The 26,776-nt window shown below is 39.6% G+C and overlaps 1 protein-coding gene across 1 annotated transcript; it reads left to right on the top strand.

Moving 5' to 3' along the window:
* The first annotated feature begins 364 nt into the window (after positions 1 to 364).
* Positions 365 to 26,776, top strand: rab39bb (RAB39B, member RAS oncogene family b). The gene is made up of 4 exons (XM_033651721.2): positions 365 to 882; positions 8,665 to 8,943; positions 18,337 to 18,517; positions 21,320 to 26,776. Exons 2-4 carry the CDS (start codon positions 8,729 to 8,731, stop codon positions 21,563 to 21,565), a joined length of 642 nt encoding a protein of 213 aa, XP_033507612.1. The 5' UTR covers positions 365 to 882; positions 8,665 to 8,728; the 3' UTR covers positions 21,566 to 26,776.

Here is a 26,776-nt window from a genome sequence, read left to right as displayed (position 1 = left end):
AACAGTAATAATAATGATAATGATAATTTATTTTTGAATTTTATTTTATTATTGTTAATAATAATAACAAAATAATAATGATAATAGTCATTTATTTTCAAAAAAATATTATAATTCTTTTATTATCGTTAGGCTAATAATAATAATAATAATAATTAGAACAATAATAATAATAATTTATTTTTAAAAAATATTTTATTATTATAATCATTTTTATCATAGTTAATAATAATGATAACGATAATAATAATGTCTTAGACTTTTTGTTATTTTCTGTACCACCCCTCTGAGCTCTTCCTCAGACTGCCCACAGTGTTTTCCCTCAGTGTTGCGCCTCTCCACGGTGCTTTACGGCAGTGGTACTGATGCGGGATGAGTCAGGCTATATGATGCTGCTGCTACTGCTGCCATTTCATCAGCAGCGAAACCCCACAAACACACAGCGAACACACAAGTGATACGGCGGGATTCCCCCCTCTGACAGCGAGCATCCTGCCCTCACGAACATCCACGCGTGTCGGTGTGTGAACACACAACACACGCTTGTTGTCCGTGGTTTATTCGTGGCTCCGGGTGAAAGCGCAACATCCGTTTTTTCTCTTCTTCTTCTTCTTCTGTTGCACCTGCTCTGGATTTTTCTTTCAGCTCTCGATCGGGCCTGACATCAACAAGGAAATCAGCCCACAGCAGCGCCTGCCGTGCACCAGCGTCTCTTCGCAAGGCTTCAAGGCAAACATCGAGGCTTTGTCGGGGGTTCAGCTGCTCTGCTGTGTCCTGAGGATCGATCGAGCCAGACTGGTCGGTGCCATGGAGCCCACATCAGCCTGGTCCTGAGCGGCACAGAGAGACACCATCCTGGCCTAGAGTCCACTCCTGCTCCAAGTAGGCTGCTTTCATTTCACCATGTAATGCTGTTATTCATCACGTCGTAAAGCTTTAAAGTGGTTTCTGTAAGGAGCATGAGGCCTGTTTGTAGTCAATGGTGTGTGTGCTGGTCTAATAATAGCATGCAGTGAAGACAATCTGTGCCACAAGTATGTCTATATCTATGTGTACCAGACTCTAAGACATGCACATCAGCACACACTCATAGTGTCATTACACACTACTACAGGAGATAATAAAGCCACACTTGACATGTTGGATATGTGATATCCTCTGTGTCATTTTGGACCTCCAAATTGCCCCAACGCATCCGGTGTGAGAGCCCACAAGGCTGCTATTCACCGGGGATTCAGCCACTAATGTTTGCATACCGACCGAGGTACGCAACCCGGCTCCACAGAGACATGGAGGGGGTGATGGGAGGCTGCGTGTGTGTGGCTCCCTGCCAGCCTGATGGCCTGGTCAGTGGGTAGTACAATATAGGGAATTTAAAGCCCAAGGATCATCCTCCTAACCTGGGTGTTGAGATGACATCCCCATTGTTTAGGATCATACAGCCCTCACAGTTGTGTAATAATCGTCACAATTTCTTTTAATACTTTATTACTTTTTGTCTGACCTAATAGGAAAGCAGTGGTTTGGTTACAAATTAAAGTCCTGATTTCAAAATGTTACCTCAGTAAAAGCACAAGTATTATCACCAAATTTAAGGCTACGTAAAGTATCAAAAGTTAAAGTACTCATCATGCAGACTGGCTTTTTTCACACTTATCTTACAATATTATAGTATTCAGTTTTTATCACTATTGAATAAATGCAAAAGAGTATTTTAATTTTAGATACATAGTGTACTAATGGGTAGCTAGTAGGGGAGAGCAGGGCACAACGAAACACATTTTAGTTTTGGCTGAATGTTATTAAAACTGTTTGAGATTAATTATTTTTGTTTTATTCTAACAACGCGACAGACAAAGCACTCGTCTTTATCTGGACACATTTTCCCCACAAATACAACACGCTAATGTTTTTAGCACAAGCCTATGGCATTTTACATTGTATAAATTAGCCTAGCAGCTAGTGGACTTTTCCTCTTCTCATATGAAGCTAGGGACAACAGCAACATTTAACATTTTACAACTCACAAGGTTTACTGACAAAACAACTGTCTTATACTAAACACATATAACATGCTAACGTTATTAGCACAAGCCAATGGCATTTTACATTGCAAAATTAGCCTAGCAGCTAGCAGACTTTTCCTCTGCTCATATGAAGCCAGGATAAATCACACACAAGACTTAAAATGCTATTTTTGTGGAGACTTTATTGTCTTCACAATTTATTGTTTCTTATCTGTGAAATTAAAGTAAATAAAAACTTTGTTTCCACTGAGGGAAATGGTTTCAGCTTACAACAATAGACAGGAGGTCCGTATCTCCACAACGTGTAGTTACATTTCTGGGGAGGTGCATGTCAGGCTACAGGGTAGGGTATGGCGTTGATTCGACGCAGAAGTATGAATTCCGCCTTACAGCACCATGGGTGGGGTCAACTGTAACAGGCAGAAGGCTTAGTGGCAACACTTGCTGGAAAGTCTGTTTAACACAGTTACTTCAATGGTTGGACCCATAGATGGATATAGATTGGGTAACCTAAATCCACGTCAAAATATGAGTATTGAATGTATGAATATTGACAAGACTGTGAAACTGTGTCAATAAGATACCTGACAAATTAAAAATACAAAGTTTATCTAATTAAATTAAGGACAAAACCCCATTAAACCCCATCTCTGTCATCATGTCGTGCATGTGTAAAGTAGTCACTAGAAATCAGTAACAAAATTACAAGTCTATTCTACATAAACAATGAAAACTATTCAATTGAATTAACAGTTTCTTATATTCTTTGATGTTTTTGTCACATACAGATATGAAGTCATGACTCCTGGGTAATAAACTGTAAGAACTTAAACTTCCTTAGAAATTAAAAAAAATGTGGCAAGAGTGTGCACTAATTTTGTTAATTTAAATCAGAAAACATTCTCACTCTCATATATCAACGTTTGGTCATGGACTTTCCACGTCCACATACGATGTGAAAGGCACCCTGGGTGTGTTTACGTCGGTACAACAGTGCAAATTGACATTTTTTTCCCTCCAACAACAAACACAGATGGTTTGGTTTAGGAAAAAATAACAGGGTTTGGCTTTAGAATCTTACGGGTGAAAGTCCGTGTCTTTTGGACCAATACACCACCCCTCCCACCTGCCCTATTCGGTTTCTCAGGTTTCAAAGGGTTAATGAAAGATTTAATTTGTATAACAAGTTCATTCTTTGCTACAAAGTAGAAACTTATTCTGTGGAAAACTCAGCAGTGGAAGAAGTATTCAGAGCATTTATTCAAGTAAAAGTACAAAAATATGTTGAGCAACATCAACTTAAAGTACAAAAAAATACTTATTATGCAGAATGACTCCAAATTAGATTGCTATATTATGATAAACTGTACAGTTAATTATTACTGTAATGCAAAACAGGAGCATATGAATAAGATTTGTCTTTGGTGTATTAAAGTTAAATTTCACATTTTGTTTGACTCCTTGCAGATGCTTATGATAATTTTCAAGTTTTTCAAGTTTTAAGAATAAATTCAACTGTTGTATATAAAGTAATATTCACATTTTTACTTGTTATTATATATATTATGTCTTAAATAAAAGTATAAAAGTATTATGAGCAAAATATAGGCCTACTTAAAGTGTCAAAAGTGAACTTATCTTATGCAGGATGACCCCATTCAGACGGTTTGTGATTATCATATTAGAGGCTTTAACATGTGTTTGTATGTAACAAAGGCCAATCATAAGCTTTGTAAATAAAATTTTAATCATACAGTATTTCCTCCAGAAATGTAGTGAAAACATTATAGCATGAAATAGAAATAACTAAGTAAATTACAAGCACCTCAAAACTGTACCCAGGTATGGTCCTGAGGTAAAACAAACAAACAAACAAACAAACAAACAAACAAACAACAGTCATGTGAAAAATGCTCCTATAGTCCCTATATCTGAACAGTACACCAGGGCATGCTGTCTAATTATTTGGAAAGTCACACATTCGAATGCTAAAGCCTCGTATGAAAAAGGGCATTAGGCTACGGTCAATAATCCAAAAAGCAGGCTTAATAAAACATCAATTGACGCCATCGAGAAAAGCATAAGAGGATTTTCTCTCATATCTCGTGGTTTTAATTGAATCACGCTCTGAACACAATGAAGCACAGTTATGTGTGTGATGTCGGCAAACAGCCAAAGTTATATTTCAGTCACAGAGTTAGGGGAGCAGTAGTCCAGGAATTTAGACTTTTCAGTGTTTGTTTTTAATAGTAGCAGTGTAATCCCTAATGTTATAGAACGATGGAATTTTAAAATGGTAGACTTTTGGAAAGATTAAGACAAATGTAGGACTGGAGGTGCAGTAGAAGTCATGTGAATGTGTGTTAGTATTATTGCCTGGTGACACCATTGGAGATGAAGAATGATAGAATACAAGATTACAGGGCAGGTGGAGAATACACTTGGTGTATTACAGAAGATACACTTCCATAAATGACTATACATCAGCATGACATTGCATACACTGCTACTCAAAACTACCAAAATTCTGTATATTTATTTGTATTTTATAAGATCTGAGGAACATTACCTTAAGGTGTTCCCCCAAAGGAGTTCTCAAAGATCCCCTCCAGACTTGTTTTAAAGGTCCAGTGTGTAGGACTGAGTGGGATCTGGAGGTGAGGTTGCAGAGCTTAAACTTCTCCTGGGTGCCACAAATGTAGGAAAACTATGGTGGCTGATGTGGAAATGTGAATGGCCCTATCCTAGAGCCAGTGTTTGATTTGTTCGTTCTAGGCTACTGTAGAAACATGGCGGACTCCGTGGAAGATGGCCCGCTCTGGAATTATAGATGCAAACAACCCAGTCTCACTCCGAAGTCGTAGAAATCCAGTGCTTGGTCAGTGACTTCCGGCATCAGACAACTACGAAAAAGAGGCATCCTTTTACGTCAGTGTGATACGGGGCTGGTCGCCGTTATTGTTTAATGGTGCCCGGTGGCGTCAGGAGGAAATGTGGATGGACAAAAACGGAAGTTAAGGTAGTGGAAGTCTGAGTGGGGTGGGCGGGAGGGTTGGTGGATGAATCCAACAACCACAGACTTTCACCCAGGAGGTTCACTTCCTGTTAAGATGGTAAAGCCAAACCCTGTTTTTTTTTTCCTAAACTAACCACGTACGTGTGTTGGCAAATATAACCACGTGTGTTTGTTGTTGAAGGAAAAAAATACAAAAGTTAATTTGCAGTGTTGCACTGATGTAGTGCGTATATTTTGAAAGAGACTGTATGCAAAGTGTGAGGCCCCAAGAGGGTTCCTGGTTCAAACCCTGGGGTTTGGGAGCCCTTCTGTGTGGAATTTGCGTGGATTTTCTCTTATGCACCCAGGGTACCTTGCACGTCATATCTGGATGTAGAAAGTCCATGAACAAACGTCGATATGTGACGCGGTCGGAGTGAGAATGTGTTGATAAACAACTCATTTTAAGGTAATAAAAATGCAACGATTGTTATTTTCAGGTGTTTATAAACCCATGAAAACATAGTTATGAATATTATCTGTGCCAATAGATGCCCTTAAATCCTACACACTGAACCTTTCAGACATATAACAAGTCTGACATGTTTATTTCTTCAAAGAAATTCAGCTTCTCTTAATAAATCTTAATCCTCCATTAAAACAGGGATTAAGCATCTGGAAATGGGAATGCTGGGATGAATAAACTATTGTAGGATTCCACAGAAGATTAGTACTCACATTAAAGCCGTAAGTGCCTATAGAAATATTATAACTCCATATAAAGATTGATATTGCAGAGACTCGCACTTAAGACTGTACTCGCAAAGTATTTTGGGTTATGAAAACATCTCTGGGATACTCTCAGAGATTAATGTTCCCCAACTGGCTTTATGATATAGCTGCTAAGGAAAGTTTTAATGTTTGTTGTTATATTTCTAATGAATCATATTAACTTTTTCAGGGACTAACAAAACAGGGTGAATTCATAGAAGATTGAAATTGATGACAATAAAGTGACATTGCAGACCTATTCAGGGTCTTCCAGTATGGTACTTTGGGTAGTGGAAACATTCTGGGAACGTTCTAGTAGATTGAATCAAACTCTTGTATGATTTTAAAGCCATGTTTTTGTCCAGCTTTAATGCACATCCTGTCGATCCTGTATCTTTAGGACATTATTTGCAACCATACAAAAACCTTTTATGGAGCATATTCTGGTTGTATTGTAGCCTCTTGCAAACACTGTGACCAGCTAAAATGTTTCCATATGAAGAAGAGAGGGTCGCACTTTAAGTGTCTTGAGTGCAACCCTCTATTCTTTATATAGATACATACATCTATCTACGCTTTAGTTGGTAAAAGCACTGTGGAAACCCAATGAATAGTGACACTAAAATGTTCCCAAGATGTTTCTAAGAAGACATCAAATAAAGACCATATTACAGGAACATTAAACTACATGTTCACTGTATTTTTATAGGAGTATATGGTATCAGTATAAACTATTGAGTGCCACACACGGTATAAATCCCTATTAAGTGATGCTACCAGACCAGGGTTCCAATTGAGACAGGCCTTTACTAAAAGGGACTAGGCTTTTAATTGAAGTTGTACAGTAATCGTGACAATTTTTGTCACCATAATAGTGATATGAAATATCCTATTGAGATCCGAACTTTTGTTTAGTATGCATTTTTAATTTCTCCTAGCTATTTGGGATCAGTAGGACCTGATTAGTAGGAAAACTAAACATTGTCAATGACATTTAAGTCCCAGTGTCCTCAAACAACACATTCTGACTGCGACCTCGTCACATATCGACGTTTGGTCATGGACTTTCCGCATCCAGTTACGATGTGCAAGGTACCCTGGGTATGTCGGTTGTCAATGTTCTGGGACACCATGTCAAGTTCTGTTACATGTATTGTCTTCTGTCGAGATACACTTATGTTTTCACAGGAAATTTATGGTTTACATACAGCCTCTTTCAAAATAAATGGACTATGTCGGTAAAACAGCTGAATTGACTGTTTTTTCAACACATATATCAAGTTTAGGCATCAAAAACACGTGGTTATGTTTAGGCAACAAAAACACATGGTTGGGTTTAGGCAACAAAAACACGTGGCTGTGTTTAGGCAACAAAAACACATGGTTTAGGCAACAAAAACACATGGTTGGGTTTAGGCAACAAAAACACGTGGCTGTGTTTAGGCAACAAAAACATGTGGTTGTGTTTCGGAAACAAAAACACATGGTTGGGTTTAGGCAACAAAAACACGTGGTTGGGTTTAGGCAACAAAAACGTGGTTGTGTTTAGGCAACAAAAACACATGGTTATGTTTAGGCAACAAAAACACATGGTTGGGTTTAGGCAACAAAAACACGTGGGTGTGTTTAGGCAACAAAAACACATGGTTGGGTTTAGGCAACAAAAATACGTGGTTGGGTTTCGGAAACAAAAACACGTGGTTGGGTTTAGGCAACAAAAACGTGGTTGGGTTTAGGCAACAAAAACACATGGTTATGTTTAGGCAACAAAAACACATGGTTGGGTTTAGGCAACAACAACACATGGTTATGTTTAGGCAACAAAAACACATGGTTGGGTTTAGGCAACAACAACACATGGTTAGGTTTAGGAAAAAAAGAACAGGGTTTGGCTTTAGAATCTTACGGGACGTGAACTCTGCTCTCTCGGGTGAAGGTCGGTGTTTGTTGCACTCATCCACCACCATTCCAACCTGCCCTTCTTGGACTTTTGCTGCCTTAACTTTCGTCCTTGCCCTGCCGCGTTTCCCCCTTACGCCGGCGGGCGCTGTTAAACTATAATGGCAACCGGCCGTGTATCATGCTGACATTAAAGGATCCCTTTTCCAGTTGGTTTCTGACGCCACAACTCACTGCCCAAGTGCTGGATTTCAACGACTTCGAAGTGAGAACAGTAAAATAAACAAGTCTCAACCATAACGTGATCAGGTTTTGGACCTTGTCCTCTTTTGTCCCGGGGTCAGCCTCAGACTGACTTTGGCAGAGATGGCTGCCATCTTGTTCGTACATGGATTAGTGCAATGTGCTCTTACTGCCACTAGATGGCACAAAAAAGTGTCCATGAATGAGGACATCAGGTCTAAGTAGAATGAAGTATAAGGTCAAGAAAACACAAAATGTCATGTCCTGATATTCAGGCAGTTTCATCTCAGCGCCAAAAGTAAGAGTACTCATGATAACGGCCTATTTCAAAATAATGTATATGACTGGATTACAATTATTATTAATGCATTACATCACTTTAATGCAGCAGATGGTAGAGATGGAGATGATTTTTGTTATTTTTTTATATACTTATTAGTTGGGTATCTTAGTCTACAATAACACATCATAATTTATTAGTTGATGAATATTAGTAGGCTACATTAATATATGTATTTATTAGAGTACAGTAATTCATTCTGAAATGTAGTTAGGTATAAGAATAAAATAGCATAAAATGGAAAAACTCAGGTAATGTAAAAATGCCTTTAAAACTGTACTTGACTGAATAAATGTAGGCTGCTTTGTTAAAAAATATGTATATAATAATATATCTTCTGTTTCCTTCTCTCTTCCTTTACGCACGCGCTCCTGCACGCACCGTGACAGCCCGACAGACAGATAGACAGACAGACGCACCGCTGAGAGCGACAGACAGGCACACAGCCAAGTCATGGAGGCGATATGGCTCTATCAGTTCCGGCTGATCGTCATCGGGGACTCCACGGTGGGCAAGTCGTGTCTGATCCGGCGGTTCACGGAGGGCCGCTTCGCCCAGGTATCGGACCCGACCGTCGGCGTGGACTTCTTCTCCCGGTTGGTGGAGATCGAGCCCGGCAAACGGATCAAGCTGCAGATCTGGGACACCGCGGGACAGGAGCGCTTCAGGTGAAAGCAGCTGTGTGTGTGCGTGTGTGTGTGTGTGTGTGTGTGTGAGACAGTCACAGTGCTGCGTGGCTATAGTGAGCTTTACATACTGTAATATATGAGTTTTACTTCATTAAATTAATATAATATGTGACCAATGTGTGACCCTAAAGATTAACTGTGAGATTAAACATGATAATTTATGGTATTTATTTGCCATGAGATGAAGCGAAACAAGTCTGCTCTCCAGATAAAAGTAGTGACACACTGTGAAAAAATTAAAATAAAAAAAAAATGCTCCACTCCAAGTGAAATCCCACAGATTTATTATCAGCAAATTTTACTTTAACTTTCAAAAGTAAAAGTTCTTATTATGCAGATGACCACATTTAGTATTGGATTATTAAAATAATGATATAGAAATAATTAATAGCTTGTTTAGTTTGAGCTCATGTAAACTTACATACTGTTGGGTACTTCGACCGAAAGAAATGCATCATATTTTCTGAGACGGTCAATAAAAATACCTGAAAAATAAATGTAACAAAGTAACAAGTACAATATTTACCTTATTGTTTATACTTATAATATTGTGATAATTATTAGCTTATTGAGTTTGAGCCAAAGTCAGCTATTTTACATATCGTGCTCCAAAGAAATGTATCATATTTAATTAGATGGTCAATAAAAATAGCTGAAAAATAAGTGTAGTGGACTAAAAAGTACAATATTTTCCTTATTATTTATACTTATAATATTGCAATTATTATTAGCTTGTTGAATTTGAGCTCATGTAAACTGTTTTGCACCATGTTGTGTACTTTAATCCAAAAATGTGTATCATATTTAATAAGATTGTGACTAAAAATAGCTGAAAAATAAATGTAGTTAAATACAAAGTACAATATTTTGCTTATTATTTTGTAATTATAATATTGGGGTAATTATAAGCTGGCTGAGTTTAAGCCAGTGTAAACTATTTTGCATGTGGCTGTGTAGTTTAATTAAAGAAATTGATCAAATTTAATAAAATGGTCAACAAAAATAGCTGAAAAATAAATGTAGTTATATACAAAGTACAGTATTTCCCTTATTATTTATGATTATAATATTCCCATAATTATTAGCTTGTTAAGTTTGAGCCCATGTAAACTTTTTTTACATATTGTTGGGAACTTTAATCCAAAGAAATGTGTCATATTTAATGAGATGTTTAAAAAAAAAGCTGAGTAGAACCTCAAAGTACTTAATTGCTTTCTTCAGCTGGACTGATCATTGTGTAATATTTCAGTATAAACATATAGTGTAGTGACAACATGAGAATAGATAAAGACAACTAATTATTTTTATCATGCATGGGAGTTTTTGCAACCCTTTAAAATCACAGACTGATGTAAAATGATGAAGAACTTTTTTTTATTATAGAGCTTCACCATCTGCTGTCTTCTCTCGCTAACAAAATCAGTGGGTGTTGATGCGTTACATGTTACTGCAACAGCAGCTTATTCTGAGTTAACACACAAAGAAGAACTGGATAGTCAGCGTGAGCAGCTGACTGACGAGAAAAAGAGAAACTCAGACTAATTCAGCAGAAAGTTCAAGGAAAAGACGTCAGAGTGTTCGGACTACACTGGTGATCTCTAGGAAATGCAGTGCAGAATCGCGGCCACTTAGCGCTGCACATGTTCCCAACAAGGAACTCGTGGTTTACCACTTTAAATGCTGATTCATTTGGAAAGTGAAAGAGTCGTGCAGGGTGCAAATTTCTCTGTATCTGTGGATATTTGGAAAAGAGTTGCTTCCAGAGAACTGAGAGAGGGGTGGACTTCTTAGGAAAGACTCACAGCTGACCTCTGACCTCTTTGTTGAGGTAAACAAATTGATTTTTCTCATATAGATCAAAAAATACTTAAAAAAAACCCACATTATTACAAGGTAAGAAAACGAGTATAATGACTGTGTTGTTAATTTTAAAAGTGGACGATTAGTACTTAATGTGAGGAAATACTTACAGTTTAACAAGGTAGCCTGAAGGTCTCGAAACTCGAATTACTACCTGTGACTTATTTGTTTGCCTGCACAAAAAGGCAGAGCAGTTATTCAAATGAGGTTTGAGGTGATACAGGTAGAGAAAACGACTAGAGGGGTTGTTTCGAATAAGCAAACACAGGAAAGAGCTCTCAATAAAGGGAATTCACAAGGGCAAATTTGAATGGCACAGATGATTCTGCCTCTACAACAAACCTGCTCTGGGGTAAAAGGTAGTTTCATTTCAGGCTGTTGAGTTACCTTAAGATGTGAGGTCATAATGACGAGACAGTCAGCTTTGAAGCTATTGAAGACACCAGGGGCCGCAATCCCCTATTGAACATTTGGGAGGACCGTTTTCAATCTACACCCCCTGTGCTACAATCCTCCAGGGGGTATCTGGGGGGAAATACCCCACAGAAGAAATGTTTAGTAACATAACAGCTAAACCGACCGTTTTAGAGCACTTTGAAACAAAAATCTTAGATTAGGGGTTTCAGATTTTTCATAACTGAGTGTTGCGTATGATTGTGGGGCTGTATTTGCATTTTGAGCAATGAGCAACTTTTGAATAATGGCGGGGGGGTGGAGGAGTCCCCAATCCTGAACACACGCTATCCTTCCACATGCTACTGAGGCTGCTGTTTGTTAAATGAATAATTGTTAAATTGCCAATATGTCTTGTTTCTTCAGACTTCAATCATCCAACCTACCAAACAAGTCAACAGCAAAAAAAGCTATTTGGCATTGGCAGAGAAGATTTGGCAAATTTTTCATGGGCGCAACCCACATACTCAGCTCTGCTGCTCATCCCACAAATGCATGTTCCTCACAAATGTGGCATAGTTTAAAAGGGAAATAAACAGGCTTTCCAACAGTGTAAGATTTATTGCCAAGAAGCATTGTTACAACAAAGAAATAATCTACCAAACACAAATTTGCTTACCTTTTGTGCTTAGTTTATATTGTAATTGCGTAGAACAGGGGTCGGGAACCTTCACTATCAAGAGAGCCATTTTTGAACAAAATTAATTTAAATGAAATCTGTGTGGACCCACAAAACATATGTAAGCCTTACAGACCCTTTTACTGTGAGTAAACAGTCTGATGTTTTTTGGTGGGTGGGGCTTAGCTGGAGGCTAATTCTCCGCAGACATTAGCTAGTGCTAGCTAACAAGTTCTGTTGGCTTGTTTTTGACAATGGAGGAAGATGATACAAGTGGTAAGTTTAGAAATACTCATTCCAAGTGCCGGAGGGTAATTTGGCACAAACTGGATCGTTCGTAAATTTGGTGTCGGTGTTTGCTGTTGGAATGTACCATTTGGTTATCCAGAGCACCACACTCTTTCTGGGGAGACGGAGCAGCAGAGCACTGAGCGGAGTGAACGTGTGATTAACTTAACTTTTTGTTAATTCATTGTTAATATTAAAATGGGAATACTTTTGTATCATTGACTTAAAAAACATGGCGCAACAATTTTTTATCTAACTGCAATGTGTGACTCACAAATTTAAAAATGTAGTGAATAATGGTATATCACGGTAAAAAGGGTAATGAATGGTAACAGCAGATTAGCCTATAGTTAGTTGATTATAATCATGTGATTACTGAGTGATGTTCTGCCCCGTTATTACCTTAAATAAACCTGTTGTTGCCCCCATTCTTACTCTTACACACAAACAAACACCTCCTAGAATATTATTAGATTATTTAGCTCTGTAACTGCAGTGCTGCTACCTAAGTATAGCCATGGTGTTCCCAAGATATTAGCCTGTTACTACCTTGTTTTCACTGAGCTGCACTGTAAGATGCAGCCATACGATGTATCAGACGAATTGCAAAACAATATGATTTTACTGAATGTAGCCATCAATGTTTACAAGCATTAAGTTAGCAGCCGGCAATTGTCCCCTTTTGCATTTTAATGTTTGAAATGCAAATATTCCCCCATCAGTGTTTAGAGGGCTATAATACAGCCAGAATGATGTACGTCTCATTGCCCAAATTGCATGTTCACACATGCTTGCACACACACACCCCCACACATACTCATCATTCTGACAGAAGGGGACTGGTCTCACCTGTCAGCATGATTAGTGTCTCCATGGCAACTGCGACAAGTCCCCCCCCGTCTGAGACCGAAGGACAAATTAGAAAAAAAACATTCAGCCAGAATACAAACATCAGTCAGACATTTTGAAGAGAAGATTCATGTTTCTAACTGGTAATGATTGGACAAAACTAAACTTGGACAAAACCTTTTTGAAAAAACAGCACATATCTGATTTTTTTTCATCAACATATTCCACTGGTTCCAAAACCAATAACTAATCGATCTTGCTATTGAACTTGATATATTCCTCTGTGCTACAAAGCATCATTGTCTTCAGAACAAGTATTCAAAACACGACAATGAGCCACGTTTTCTCACTGGGTGACATGTTGCTGCTGTAAATACTAATTAGCGCTTGAATTGTGTGTCAATCCGCCATTGAAAATAGTCCCCAAGAAATGCACTGTTTACTCTTGTTTGAATAGCATTTGATAAAAACCACAGTGCCCAGCTGTTTCAGGAAGTTCATTAGCCTTTTTAAAATCATTATAACTATATATCTGTGACTTATTTTTAAAGATTTTTGAACCTCACACAGGCTCGGCAAGCCATAAAGTATAGACCAGGGGATCTTCTTCTGAGAGCTGTGGACAATAACAGAAATACAGAATAAAGCCAACCTATTTCCTACTACCTTTGAATTAACCCACTCCACTGAGCTGACTGATACATCTGGCATCGTGACATGAAACAGCTTTTCCTCATTTAAAAATAAACTATCCAATGACTGCAGCAGGTGGGATGGAAGCCTGATTTATAGTGGGGTGCTGAACACTTTGTGTGAGTGTTGCTTTGATGTCGCACACCTTAAGGATTTTATGTCGCAAACAGCTTTGTATTTTGTCAGGCAGTGTGATTGGTAATTTTACTAATGCCGCCATAAAGACAGTAGTTTTCAATCCACACTGACTTCAACCAGCATGCAGCGTCTCTGTCCTCCTGGGAAGCTAAGAGGACAGAGGCCGGCCAAACTGTCTTCACCAGACTGACTGACAGCAGACATTTACTGAACGGCACGGGAGGAAATCAACACTGATTGTACTTACTGATTCACTGACAATTTAAGTGATGGGAATCACAGACAGACTGGGAGCAGATCAGTCAATGTAGATATGGATAGTTAATTAAACACACATAAACAGTGGGATATTTGTGTGATTTTAAAAAGCTACGTGTGCAGATTACACTTCACTAAACTTACAGAGATAGACTCGGACTGTAAAAAAAAACATGGGATCTTTGGTTACCATCTAGACAACTTAAAACCTTTAGCTGAAGCATGAACTGAAAACGTTGCACTTACCAAAAGTGTTGAGTACCTTACCATAAATCAGACTTAACAGCGTTGTCAAGCTGTTGTTAAGCAGTGCATCGGATCCATTGAGGAGTTATAGCAACAATGGCGAGTGCTATGGGCAAGATAGATGCTGCCATTAGCATGTTTCCATCAGCCTGTTTAGATGCGCATCTAGAAGTATCGCATCGGAAAATTATGTTGGAAACGCCAAAATTCGAATTAAAATCCCCTGATTCACAGAAAACTAAAATATGCTCGCTCTAGCCGGGTTTTGGTTGATTCGAAAAAATGTTGATTCGCAAAACGGGGGATGGAAACAGTTATGTTCGAATTAAGTCTGACCTCTCTCCATGGTGATATCCACACTCTGGGTCAGGAAGGCGGTAATGCATTTACAAGCTGGATGCCAACCACCAGAAAACGTAGAAGAAGAAGAATGCGAGACTTATTTGCTTCCGTTTCTGCGGAAAACTTGCGCGAGTTCGTAGTTTTCACCCAAGTCCGTACATTTAATGGAAACACAGGATTCGTATTTCTTTTAATGCGCATTTCCCAGTGATTCGAATCACTTTTGGATGGAAACATAGTTATTGAGGCTGTTCTAAATCGACAGGTCTTCTCAGTATCACCCAGCATTGTAGGTTGTTTAAGGGGCCACACACATGCCGTGTTTTTTGCACTCTGAAATTCATTGTTTTCAATGTAGATGCACGGCAGCCTCACTCAAACACCAGGGTGACGCCATTGCAGCGCGCACTCGTTCCTGAGTGCCTGTTTTTCAGGGCATGACGCGCCCCAAGGAACAACCAATTGCAGCTGACAGATCCCTTCTTCTGTAAATATTCAGTCTGATAATACAGAAAAGTTGATCATGTTAGTGCAGGGCTACCCAGAGCTTTACATCTGTCCCATGGACAATAGGCCTACACACTTATAAACAGCTCCTGGAAGAAGATCAGCTCTGCACTCAGGATTTCAGGTACATAGCCTATGATATGATGCTTATTAAGGTTGCTTAGCAACCTCAGACACAATCTGCTGCCGAGCTCTGGAAGGCTGGCTCAAAATAGGCACAAGAATAGTGCCCAGTTCCCGACCTTACTTTTTCCAGGTGGTTAAAGACGTGGCATGTATACGGCCCCTTTCTTAACTTTGCTCTACCCTTAAACCCCCGGCAAAACAGGTGTATTGCCATGGCTACGCATCAGTGTGGACTTAAAATTATCTAAGATCCGGCAAATATGTTGGTCGCTATTGACCGGTTAGGAAAAACTGAATCCCCTTCCCTCACAGAAATCAGTTAGAGTGGACACAATATGAGAGTGAAGATGGGAACAGATTGCAATGAGTTGATAATTCTGGTATCAGGCAGGCTTATAATGGAAAACACAAGGATATTAACCTTAATTTGCTGTAAGTCGCCTGTCCTGTGTCCCTATATCTTGAATGTGGTATTAATTGAGTGGCAGGTTTAAAGCTCTCAGACAATATCATTTCACGAGTCCACTAAAGTTACCATTCTGACTCATGCACTGCAGCCATTTTGGGGAAAATATTTAAGATCCACTGACATATCTACTTATTTTGGGATTTTGCGACACAGTAGTTGACTTTTTTTGTCTTTCTCCTGCGCCTACGAATCCACCTCAGATCTCATCTTAGTCACTGTTGTTTCATCTGTGTGGTCCTTTCTTCCATAAATATATAAATATACTATATCTGTATGTGTGTGGCGAAGCAAATGAATCACTAGCTGGTTCTGAATTTCTGCCTCCTACTCCTCCTCTTTTACTGTATCTTCTCTTTTGACTAATCCTCCCCTCTTCCTCTTTCATGACACGTCTCTCTTTCCGTCTCTACCTCGAGTCTGTAATTTTCCCTCCTCGTTATATTTATGTTGACGTTCACTCTGTGAGGACACTCTGGGTAGATAGACGCATCATAAGGGGGGGTTGGTGTGTGTTTGTGTGCATGCAGGGTGTCACATCTTGTCAAAATCTAGCAGCAGTTCTCTTCCCAGACGAGGCTGCAGTGTTTGTTTTGGAAAATCAGACGCCACAGTCCTGGTTTAAACTTTTAAAGGTTGATATTGATATGGTTGTATCATAGTTAGCACAGTTATTTATGGTATTCCCTGTTCATTTACCTTATTCCTGCCTTAAATCCATTTATTTTTTGCTATTTAAATCATCAAAACAAATAAAACTGGTCACAATATTTAGCAAAATGATCCACATTATATCATTTAAGGTGTAATCCTTCACACTCAGCTGTCTACAACATTTTTTCCTCATCTAATTTTGTTTCCAACTTCTCGGCTCCTCCACCCGACACCTCCATCACTTCTGCTTCTTTTCTTTCTTTCATTCACACTTCCCGTCATCGGTTTCTCACTCTGATTAGCTTCCCCCTGGATCTATCATGTCTTATTATCCCTTTCAGTGAACGCGGCTCTCTGTCCTGAACAGAGGTGAATGTTTTTGCCTTTCCATAACCAAAAATTAAAGAGTTAAGCTAAGAAAACAACACTAATAATAAAATATGCAATGTGTGGCATATGCCCACTGTGTGGAAGCTGGTCCTGGATGCTATATGCTCAGAGCGTATAGCATGAGAAGGTCTGTCCTGAAGTTTAAGGCCCAGACACTCTAAACCTATATCAAAGAACTAGTGGCGACGAAGGCCGACTGTTGTGTTGCTTCACCTCGCTTGTGTGGTAGCCAAAAAGTTACACTTGAATACACCGTGAAGACTACAGCCAACTAGCATGTACGTTCTGCACCTGCGTCAGAGGAAATATCTTTTTATACCAACAGGCAGCAGCAGTCTGTATTTGTCATTAAAAAATGGAAACTGGACGACCGACAACCAATTGTTAGCCAGTTAGCACATTAACAACACAACCATATTTGAAAGAACACAGGATATTTACCTTGTGCTAGTGAACAATTACGAACCGTTTCTGCCGAAGAGCTCAATGGCTTAAAAAAAACTTACCTCATGTAACAAGTTTGTTTTAATCTCACGCCCTCTTGACTTTAGCTTTTTGTTTACTTTCCTCACTTCTGTTTCTCTTCTCGTGCGCTGAGCTGGTTTGCCAATCAGAGCGATTTCATTCAGCAAAGAGTTCCGATGTTTCCGACACTGATTCAACAAGCTGAAGTGGCCAAAACATGCAGCAGATGCCAAGCCCCCAGGAAGAGCACTGGACTTTAAAGCCAATTTTACATAGTGGGCAAAAGTGGAAATTAGTTTCAAGATTCAAGAGGCTTTATTGTCAGTTCTACAGTTATGTAACAGACAAACAGAGAATCGAAACAACATTTCACTCTGAATTGACCCACGGTGCAGACAGTGCAAAAGGACAGCAATAAATAAGGAAGTCAAAGAGAATATAAGAGGTAATACAAAAATAAAAATAAATAAACGCAAGTAGTGCAAAGATGTAAATGCAATCAATTCAAACGGTGCAAAGCAGCTTGCATACCAGACAAGAGCAGTAAATGGTAAAAAAATTATGGTATGGTAAATGGTTTTACCTATATCATCAAGGATGCTAGTAGCTTTAGCTTCAGTATTTTTAGCATGACATAAAGCAACCATCAATACCCTCTTTTAAAAAATGTATGTTTTAAAACTGGTCAGCTAGAAACTTTAAAAAGTCTGATGGAAACAACATTTTTAACTATCTCACGGAGCTAACATTAGCTTGATTCACAAGCTAGCTAGCTACAGCTAATAAAATCTGCTAGCAACAGTTGTAATACCAGCCTGTGAAACTGATGACTGCTGTTTAAAAAATGAGAAGCCTGATTTTGTCTACCTGTGTCTGAAATCAAGGACTTGTTGTTTTAATTACAGAGAATCTTAAGAGGTACATTTTTAACACTGTAAACTGCATAGGCCAATGTGCCATGTGAGAATGGATAGCTTATTGCATCTGACCTTCATGTCAATTTTTGCAACCTCTGCAGGTCCATCACCAGGGCTTACTACCGTAACTCAGTGGGTGGGCTCCTCCTGTTCGACATCACCAACCGCCGCTCCTTCCAGAACGTCCACGATTGGCTGGAGGAGGCTCGCAGCCACGTCCAGCCCCACAGCATCGTCTTCCTATTGGTGGGCCACAAGTGTGACCTGGAGTCAAAGCGCCAGGTGTGTAAAGTATAAAAGTGAACACAACAGTGAACAAGGCTTTGTTGGGTTGAAATGTGTTGCTGGGGATAGTGGCTGTTTTGAATGTTATGTAATATGCAACTTAATTAGAGTCTGCAGTGTTAAAAATAACTTTGTGCTCAAATTTAGATCAGCACACATTTGGATCAGAGGCAAGTCGGCGCTGTTTGTTCAATTGTCTTGGGGCAGCTTGCAGACAGGAGGCAAAAATATCACTACTGAAATATAGACTTTACAGGATGACACTGCAAAAGACTGCACACCAGTGTGTGTCTACACTCATAAGATACAATGTTGTAGGAGCAGGATTATAATCAGATGAACCAGAAAATTATGTAAGATTTCCCGTCTCAGCCGCTTTGATCTTGATCTTTTTGATGTCATCCATTAATGCTGAACTAGAAAGCTCATTTACTCGCCACTTATCACATCTCATAACATGTCATTACACATTTTAGAGTTGTGAGTGCTACTCAGAGCAGATGATTTGGAATTTTTGTTCATTCTCATTAAGTTGCAAATTGATTTTAAAGACTCCTATACTAGCTAGCCACGGATGGGCCTACCAGGCACAGGCCCCAGGGCCCGTATTGTCAGTGCCCCCTGGCCTTCAACTGCAAAATGTCACTCAAAGAGACACGTACAGACCAGAAAGAGACTCAAAATGACCACAAAGAGACACAAGATGACTACAAAGAGATACAAAGAAACTACGAAGAGACTCAACGTTACCATAAAGACACACAAATAGACTACAACAAAACACAAAGCAACCACAAAGAGACTTAACATGACTTAAGAAAGACATAGAGCAACTACAAACACAAAGAGACCCAATAAACTACATAGAGACACAAACGGTCTACAAAGTAATGTATAGCAACCACTAATGGACTTGACATGATTTAAAAAAAATGCCAGCAACTGCGAAGACACTCAATGTGACTTCAAAGAGATGCAAATAAACTACAAAGACACACAAATCAATTACATGGAGAGGCAAGGCAACTACAAAGAGACTCAAAATGACAACAAAGACACAAGACGAAGATGCAAAACAGCTGCAAAGAGACACAAAGAAACTCACAATTATTATGACACAAAATGACTACAAAGAATCCCAAAGCAACTGTGAAGAGACGCAAAACAACTTTGAAGACACTCAAATTGACTGTAAAGAAACACAAATGGACTACAACAAAATGCGAAGCAACCACAAAGAGACTCAACATGACTTCAGAGAGATGCAAAGTAACTTCAGAGAGACTCAAAATGGCTACTAAGAGACATAATACAGCAACAAAAAGATGCAAAATGATTACAAAGAGACACAAAACCACAGAGATGTGCATCGACTACAAAGAGATGGAAAACAGCAACAAAAAGACACTAAACAACCTGAAGTCTGTGTGTCTTGCTCCTTTGCTGGAGAAGCGGTGGAGCCTTCCGCAAGTCTGTGCCCAGAGGCCCATTGTCTCATAATCCCTCTAAGTGTCTAGCAACTTTGAAAGCAGTGTGATCACACAAACATACAATGCATTACTGAATTCAGTGTTTGAAGGACCAAAATACATTTTCTGTGCTTCTTGCACTTTGGAATAAAAAAAGGCCAATATTTTATATAAACGTATCCTCTCTACTACAGGATCCTACCTCAAAGGACACTGCTTGGGCAAATAGCCTCTGGCATGATTTATTTTACAGTAGGTCGACTCTGTTACCTGCTAACTCCATTTTATCCCCAAGGTCAACTTTAAGGGACCATAGCATACATCTCCTAGCTGCTGGAAAGAGTTGTCATCCACAAAACCTCAGTGGGTTAAGTACTGGATACAAAGATGAGGGATAATACAATAAAAAGGCACCTGCACACAGGAATCAGAAAACTCTTTTTGTGCGATGTTCCAGCCCAAAACTGGTCTTCGTCGGAGGAAAATCCAAGCAACCACATGTGACTCCATCTCTGAGATCTGGTTAAATATACCAACAACAGGTTTTTCAAGGACTTATTTAGTCTTGTCTTAAGTTCTAGTCTGATCTCCAAAACGTGAGCTGTAGACTTAAGAAGACTGAACAACTGGTTTTTGTTTGTTAGTTGGCTACGTCACTAGCAGGAAGAGCTAAAATCAGTTAAACACAGTCTGACATTGTGAGTAATAGCACATATATCCACCACATGTTGATGATTCTTTTGAAACAGGGATGCAAGGATGGCGTTTAACGGTATTTCTAGGCCAACACGGAAGTTAGCATTGCCCTGGTTCCTTCGACGAAAAGCCTGTGGGGTTTTTCCATAGTATTTTGGATTATTGCAGAAAATAAGCTCTGTGGGAAACAGTTTTTTATGATACTTACACTTTTTGTTCAGCAAGATAACCTTCATAAATGAACACCAGAGGTAAGAAGCTAATGTAAGGCTATAAACAAACTATACCACGATCGCATGACTTCAACCTTGCCACCACAATGAAGCTATAAAGCTGTGCTCAGAGTGATGAGGCTCTGTAGTCTCATTTAGCCCCTTGTCAGCAACTGCGCTTTTTAAAGATACATAAAAGCTTCAGAATTCACGAGTGGGGTATTTACTGACATATTATACGTTATGAAACAAAACTTTAAAGTGTCTGAAGCTTGTGTTACCACAGACCGTATTTCAGGCATCTAAAACCCATTGACTTCGAGACGAGGGAAGTGGGAGTGCTATACTGCTAACTCATTTCCAGGTATAAGGACTCATTACATAAAGGAAGACTTTCACCTCATTTCATTTTGATCTTCCAGGTGACCCGCCAGGAGGCAGAGAAGCTGGCGGGGGCGTACGGGATGCGCTATGTTGAGACGTCGGCCCGTGACGCCATCAACGTGGAGCACGCCTTCACCGAGCTGACCAGAGACATCTTTGCCCTGGTGCGGTCCGGCGATATCACGATCCAGGAGGGCTGGGAGGGTGTGAAGAGTGGGTTTGTCCCCAATGTGGTGCACTCCTCGGAGGAAGTGACCAAGAGTGACCGCCGCTGTCTATGTTGATCTGGGAACATTTTTGGGACTGAAGGTGAAAAGGGGAGGGATCCAGGAAGGATTCAGAGAGTGGAGTGGCTGACGGACTGAGGTGTCAGCTGTGTGACTGAGACTGTTGGTAGCCCTCTGTTGTTCTTTGTTCAGACTGGATACAGAGGGAAATGTTTGAGGACGATCCACGAAGGTAGAAGGCGGAGAAGAACACCTTGAATGTGGGTGGAGAGCCAAAGGGTTGTGCCCATTTCTGTTTAATTTCTCAGAGAGGAAGGATCGCACATGCTCATTCAATTGCGAGGGCTTCCATGATTCAGTTCCTTGGTTTTGTGTTTTTTGAAAAAATCCCTCCCTGAAAGTCTTAGAAAGGCCTTAGAAAGAGGATCCATTTTGGTTCTCCGCCAAAATATGACACTCTGGACTAATCTTTCTTTCTCCCATCATCTCGCCTCCCACTACTTCTAACCTTCTCCTCTCCTCCAATATGCAATTACATGATCACATATGAAATGATCACTTTTATGTTGATATCCAACATCCTCCAAGCACATATCATTTGAAAAAAGTTTAGTTGGCACCCTTAGATTTAACGTCCCTCGTTAACAAGAGTCGTGTTTCTTTTGTGCTGACATTTTTCTCCACATTCCACCACCAGAGGTCAATGGAGGAGTTCTGGAGGTCCTAAATTTATCAAGGAAAGACAGATTTCCTTCCTGGAGCAGAGATTTTGTTGCCAGACACCACATTATATCATTATTTATTTCTCTTTGAAGCAATTTAGGCCTCCAGTGAGCTCAATGACATTGACTACATGGTTATATCCACTATCATTCTGCTAAATACCGCACTATAATAAAACATCGTCATCCATCCAGTTCCTAACGGACTCCTTAAGCAGGAAGAGACAACGTGTACAGCTGAACTGAACGAGGTGGACTTGGACTAGCGTAACAACTCCTAACTATCTGCCTTTAACTGGGGACTTGTTAAGGTGGACTAATAGGAGTGTTGGAGCTAGAAAGCACCTTAACAGCCAAGTCCACCTCAACAATGGAGCCTCATTTTGGACTTCCGAAGGGTGCAGATTAACACAGTGGAGATAATTTATTTCTTGAAAGCAACAGAGAGGGACCAGACCACAGACTCCACAAAAGAACCACATTATCCACAATGCACGGACAATATAATCATGCAAAGAAAGTCAAACTGGCAGATATTAACTCAACCCAACACAGATATGGAGAAACTACAAGGTGAAATTTGCTCTGAGCAAGTGGTTTATATGCCTTTTTTTATGTGTGTGTGCAAGTGTAATATCTCCTCAATCCTTAATTTTCTTTTAATACACTCCAATGCTACAGGTTGATGTGTTCAGCGAAGTTACTCTGGAATTTTCTGCAGTTCAAAGATCCAAATTACACAAAGAAACTACATGTGTTTTGGGTGGATCGGGTAGCTACGTGATACCATAAGAGGCCAACTGTAAATGAAACCTTGCAGGGCAACACATTCTCACTCCGACCTTGTCACAAATCGACGTTTGGTCATGGACTTTCCACATCGAGGTAGGACGTGCAAGTTACCCTGGGTGTGTTGGTTGTTGACGTTCTGGGATGCCGTGCCAAGTTCTGCCTGTTTACATGCATTGTCTTCTTTAAAATACACTTCCGTTTCCCAGGAAATTTACCGTTTACATACAGTCTCTTCTGCAACAATCCAAATTGACGTTTTTTTTCCCCTCCAACAACTAACTCACATGGTTGGGTTTAGGGAAAAAAACAGGGTTTGGCTTGGGTTTGGTTTGTTGGACCCATTCACCACCACTCCTACCTGCCCTACTTGGACTTTCGCTGCCTTAACTTTCGTTCTTGCCCCGCTGAGTTTCCCCCAGAAGCTGCTGAGTGCCATTAAACTATAACAGCAACCAGCCGCGTATCATGCTGTTGTTAAAGGACGGCTTTTTTGTCAGTTTCTGACGCCGCAAGTCACTGCCCAAGCGCCAGATTTCAGATATCGACGACTTCGGAGTGAGACTGGGTTATGCAGGGTGGTTTTAGATGGTGTAAATGCAAGTAAATTGGAAAGACATACACTCAGTTGCTAATTTATTAGGTACATGTAGGTTAAAGCAATTCAGTCTAAGGCCCTGATCACACAGAGTGTTTAGTTTTAGTGATTTTTTGCAATGGTTTTCAATGAGAGTGAAGTGTTTTGCTCGCTGCATTTGCATTGCTGAGCTCCCTGAACGCCTCGTGTTGAAAAAACTTTAGCTCAGAGTGGGAAAAGTGCCCAATATCATTGTCATTTTTTTCATTGTCCAAGAGGGGGAGGACCTTCTGTGATGGCAATGACAACGAGTGGTAGCATACATGGTTTGTGTTAATGCTCACTTTCATCATCACCCTTGACAAGCTGCAAAATATATATGAACAAGTTGTCACCTCAGTTACTTTTTACCAACTGTAATTAGGCCTCATGATTGATAGCAGATTGTCACACTGTCCCTGACTCATCCTGAAATAAGCCTTGAACTGACCATCATCCAGGCAAAGCTCCTAGACCAGCTGGTGGTACTCCTTGTGATTTCTCCTCTTTCTGGGGGTCTCATATACACACAGTCCATTTCCCTTAAATTAGAGAGTATAGAGCTATGAGTTTGATTCACAGCAAAAAAAGCAGTTAAATCTAAAAAATAACAATAGACGCAGCAACCTACAAAAAGCGCTCTGTCTGATCGGGGCCTAATGCAACAGTCCTGCAATAAAATCCTTCCTCCATAAAGGTTATAATGTTCTGTTTTACAAACAAGACTCATAAAATGACACGGGTAATTAGTAAGTATATTCAAACTTTATCACATTGGATACATAATTACTGTTATAGTAATGAGTCAGAGGTTCACAGCAGGTGGCAAAACACCTGTTGGGACATCACTGTTTGGGCTGTTGCAGAAATGCTTAAAGGCCCAGACCCACCAAACTGACATCAAAGGACTAGGCACTTGAACACACCACAAAGACTCCGGTTGACAGCCAACCAGCATGTACGTTCTGTGCCTGTGTGAGAAGAAACAACTTTCCACAACAGCAGGCGGTGGTAGTCTGTATTCGTCATTCAAAAAGGGAAATCAGAAGACTGGCAGGAGAGATTTAAGATGCTAGTTAGCCAGTTAGCACATTAACAATACGATCCAGTGTTGAAAAAAATAATGGATAACAGATATGAAGAGCTCAATGGCTAAAAAAAAATCTTACCTAATATGACAAGTCTTTTTTTTTTTTTATCTCTCGTCCTCATGACTTTAGTCGTTTGTTTACTTTCCTCACTTTCGATTCTCTACTACTGCACTGAACTGACCTGCCAATCAGAGTGATTTCCTTCACTGACAAGCTCCGACTGATTTAATATGCTGAATTAGCCAAAAACCAGGTAGTGAGGGCCGACTGGTGGCACCCAAAAACTAGGACAAAAGACGCACACTGATAGCCAGACATTGACCGACAGTTGTCCATCTGCTTGGTGTGTGAGGACCCTAAAGATTTAACTTGCCATGTTACTGTTACATTCATGTTTTCACTCAAGATCTCAAGTCAGTTATTGATGTTTTTTTTTAAAGCCAAGAAAAATCAGAGGGAGTAAAATTCTTTATAAAGGAGTTTTCAAAGAATATCAAAAACCATGTGTGTTGGCAGGCGATTTGAGTTCTTGACTGAAAACACCAGTAATCTACCAGTAGATTCTCATTCAAACTAAATATTCTTACACGATTAGTGCTGGACCAAATATATTCATCTGTTTTTTGTTTTTGTCAGCCACATCTACCTATATATTTGGCTGAATTTGCTATAATATAATAAATTATTGGCAATTAAACACTGACGAGGAACAGAAAGAGACTTTTAGCATTGTTAGCAAGTAAATGTACAGGTGTAAATCTGGATTTCCATGTACCTTTTTATTTTCAGAATCCTTATTTAAGCTATCCTGCATTTTCTTTTTAAAATTTCATATGATTTTATTTGTCATCTCTTTTTGACCCTTAATCTGATACACAATCCTTAATGAATGCCTTGGTTTATTCTTGCTATGATTTCTGCTAATTAATTAATGCCTTTCCCACGCAGTTCATAATTTCAGTGAGGAAACTGCAAGTGCTTCATTTTCTCACACTGTATGCCTTCTTTTTATGTCTCCAAAGACTTCTGCTTGTGTTATCCTATTTTAACATGAATGTATCAGTAGGGGAAAGGGTGAGATTTTTTACATCGAGTTGTCATAAGAAATGTGTGTCAAAGCAACACATCCTGTTCCTTACAAAAGCTTTGACAAAGGTAGTCCAATCTCTCGGCTTTACGTTGTTATTCCTTACTGAAATGAGCGAAGGCTAACAGACAGAATAAAAAAGTCAATCTTTGAAAATCCTTCCAGAAAGAAAAAAAGTCTCCCCGATGCCCTTGTGCTTTTGAAATCTAACATTGAAGGTTATGTTTTATCCTTCAGTCTGTTTTCCTTTCTCTGCTTGCTGTATCATCACCAGTGCTTTCTACTGAAACACCTTTAAGCGTTCCCAACTGAATGTCATGTTGAGAAGTGTTAAGGTCAGTGTGGGTGGGTGTGCGGCTCCTCCTCATGGGCTGCCAAGACACTTTCACCAGATGTCAGCCGGCTGGTCGATCTGCTCTGCTGTACAGCACCCAGTTGGATGTCTCTAAGCTCTGTTGTATCTTGCTTCCACTCTGAAATATTGTCTTAGTCATTTGGGGAAATATGCTCACTGGCTTTCTTGCTGAGAGTTCAATAAGCATACTTCCCAAAATGTTGAACGATTCATTTAAGTAGCTACAATAAAATACAAAGTCTCTAAAATCTCATATTTGGAATTTTCTTTTCCACCCCCTCTGAACAAATATTTTGGTCCCCATTTGATTTTTTGTGTACTGTCAGTAACTATTTTGCCTTCTAATGATGTTTGTGTTCCCATTTTATACCTTAAACATTCCCTTTGATTCCTGTTTCCATGAACTGTTCTACAAAAGCCAGGAATATTTCAATGTAATAGATTTTTCCTAAACTCTAATCTGAATCCGTCATAAAATATGATGACATAACCAAGAACAGGGGGTCTTCTGTGTTTTTCAGGCTACAGACCTCTTAGCTAAAACAGACAGAGCAGGGACCCCTAACACATATATTGTATGAAATGGAGTTGCATAGTAAACTGGTTTG

Source organism: Epinephelus lanceolatus, chromosome 22 (assembly GCF_041903045.1).
Source record: "Epinephelus lanceolatus isolate andai-2023 chromosome 22, ASM4190304v1, whole genome shotgun sequence".
NCBI lineage: Eukaryota > Metazoa > Chordata > Actinopteri > Perciformes > Serranidae > Epinephelus > Epinephelus lanceolatus.
This window is presented reverse-complemented; position numbering and strand designations above follow the sequence as displayed.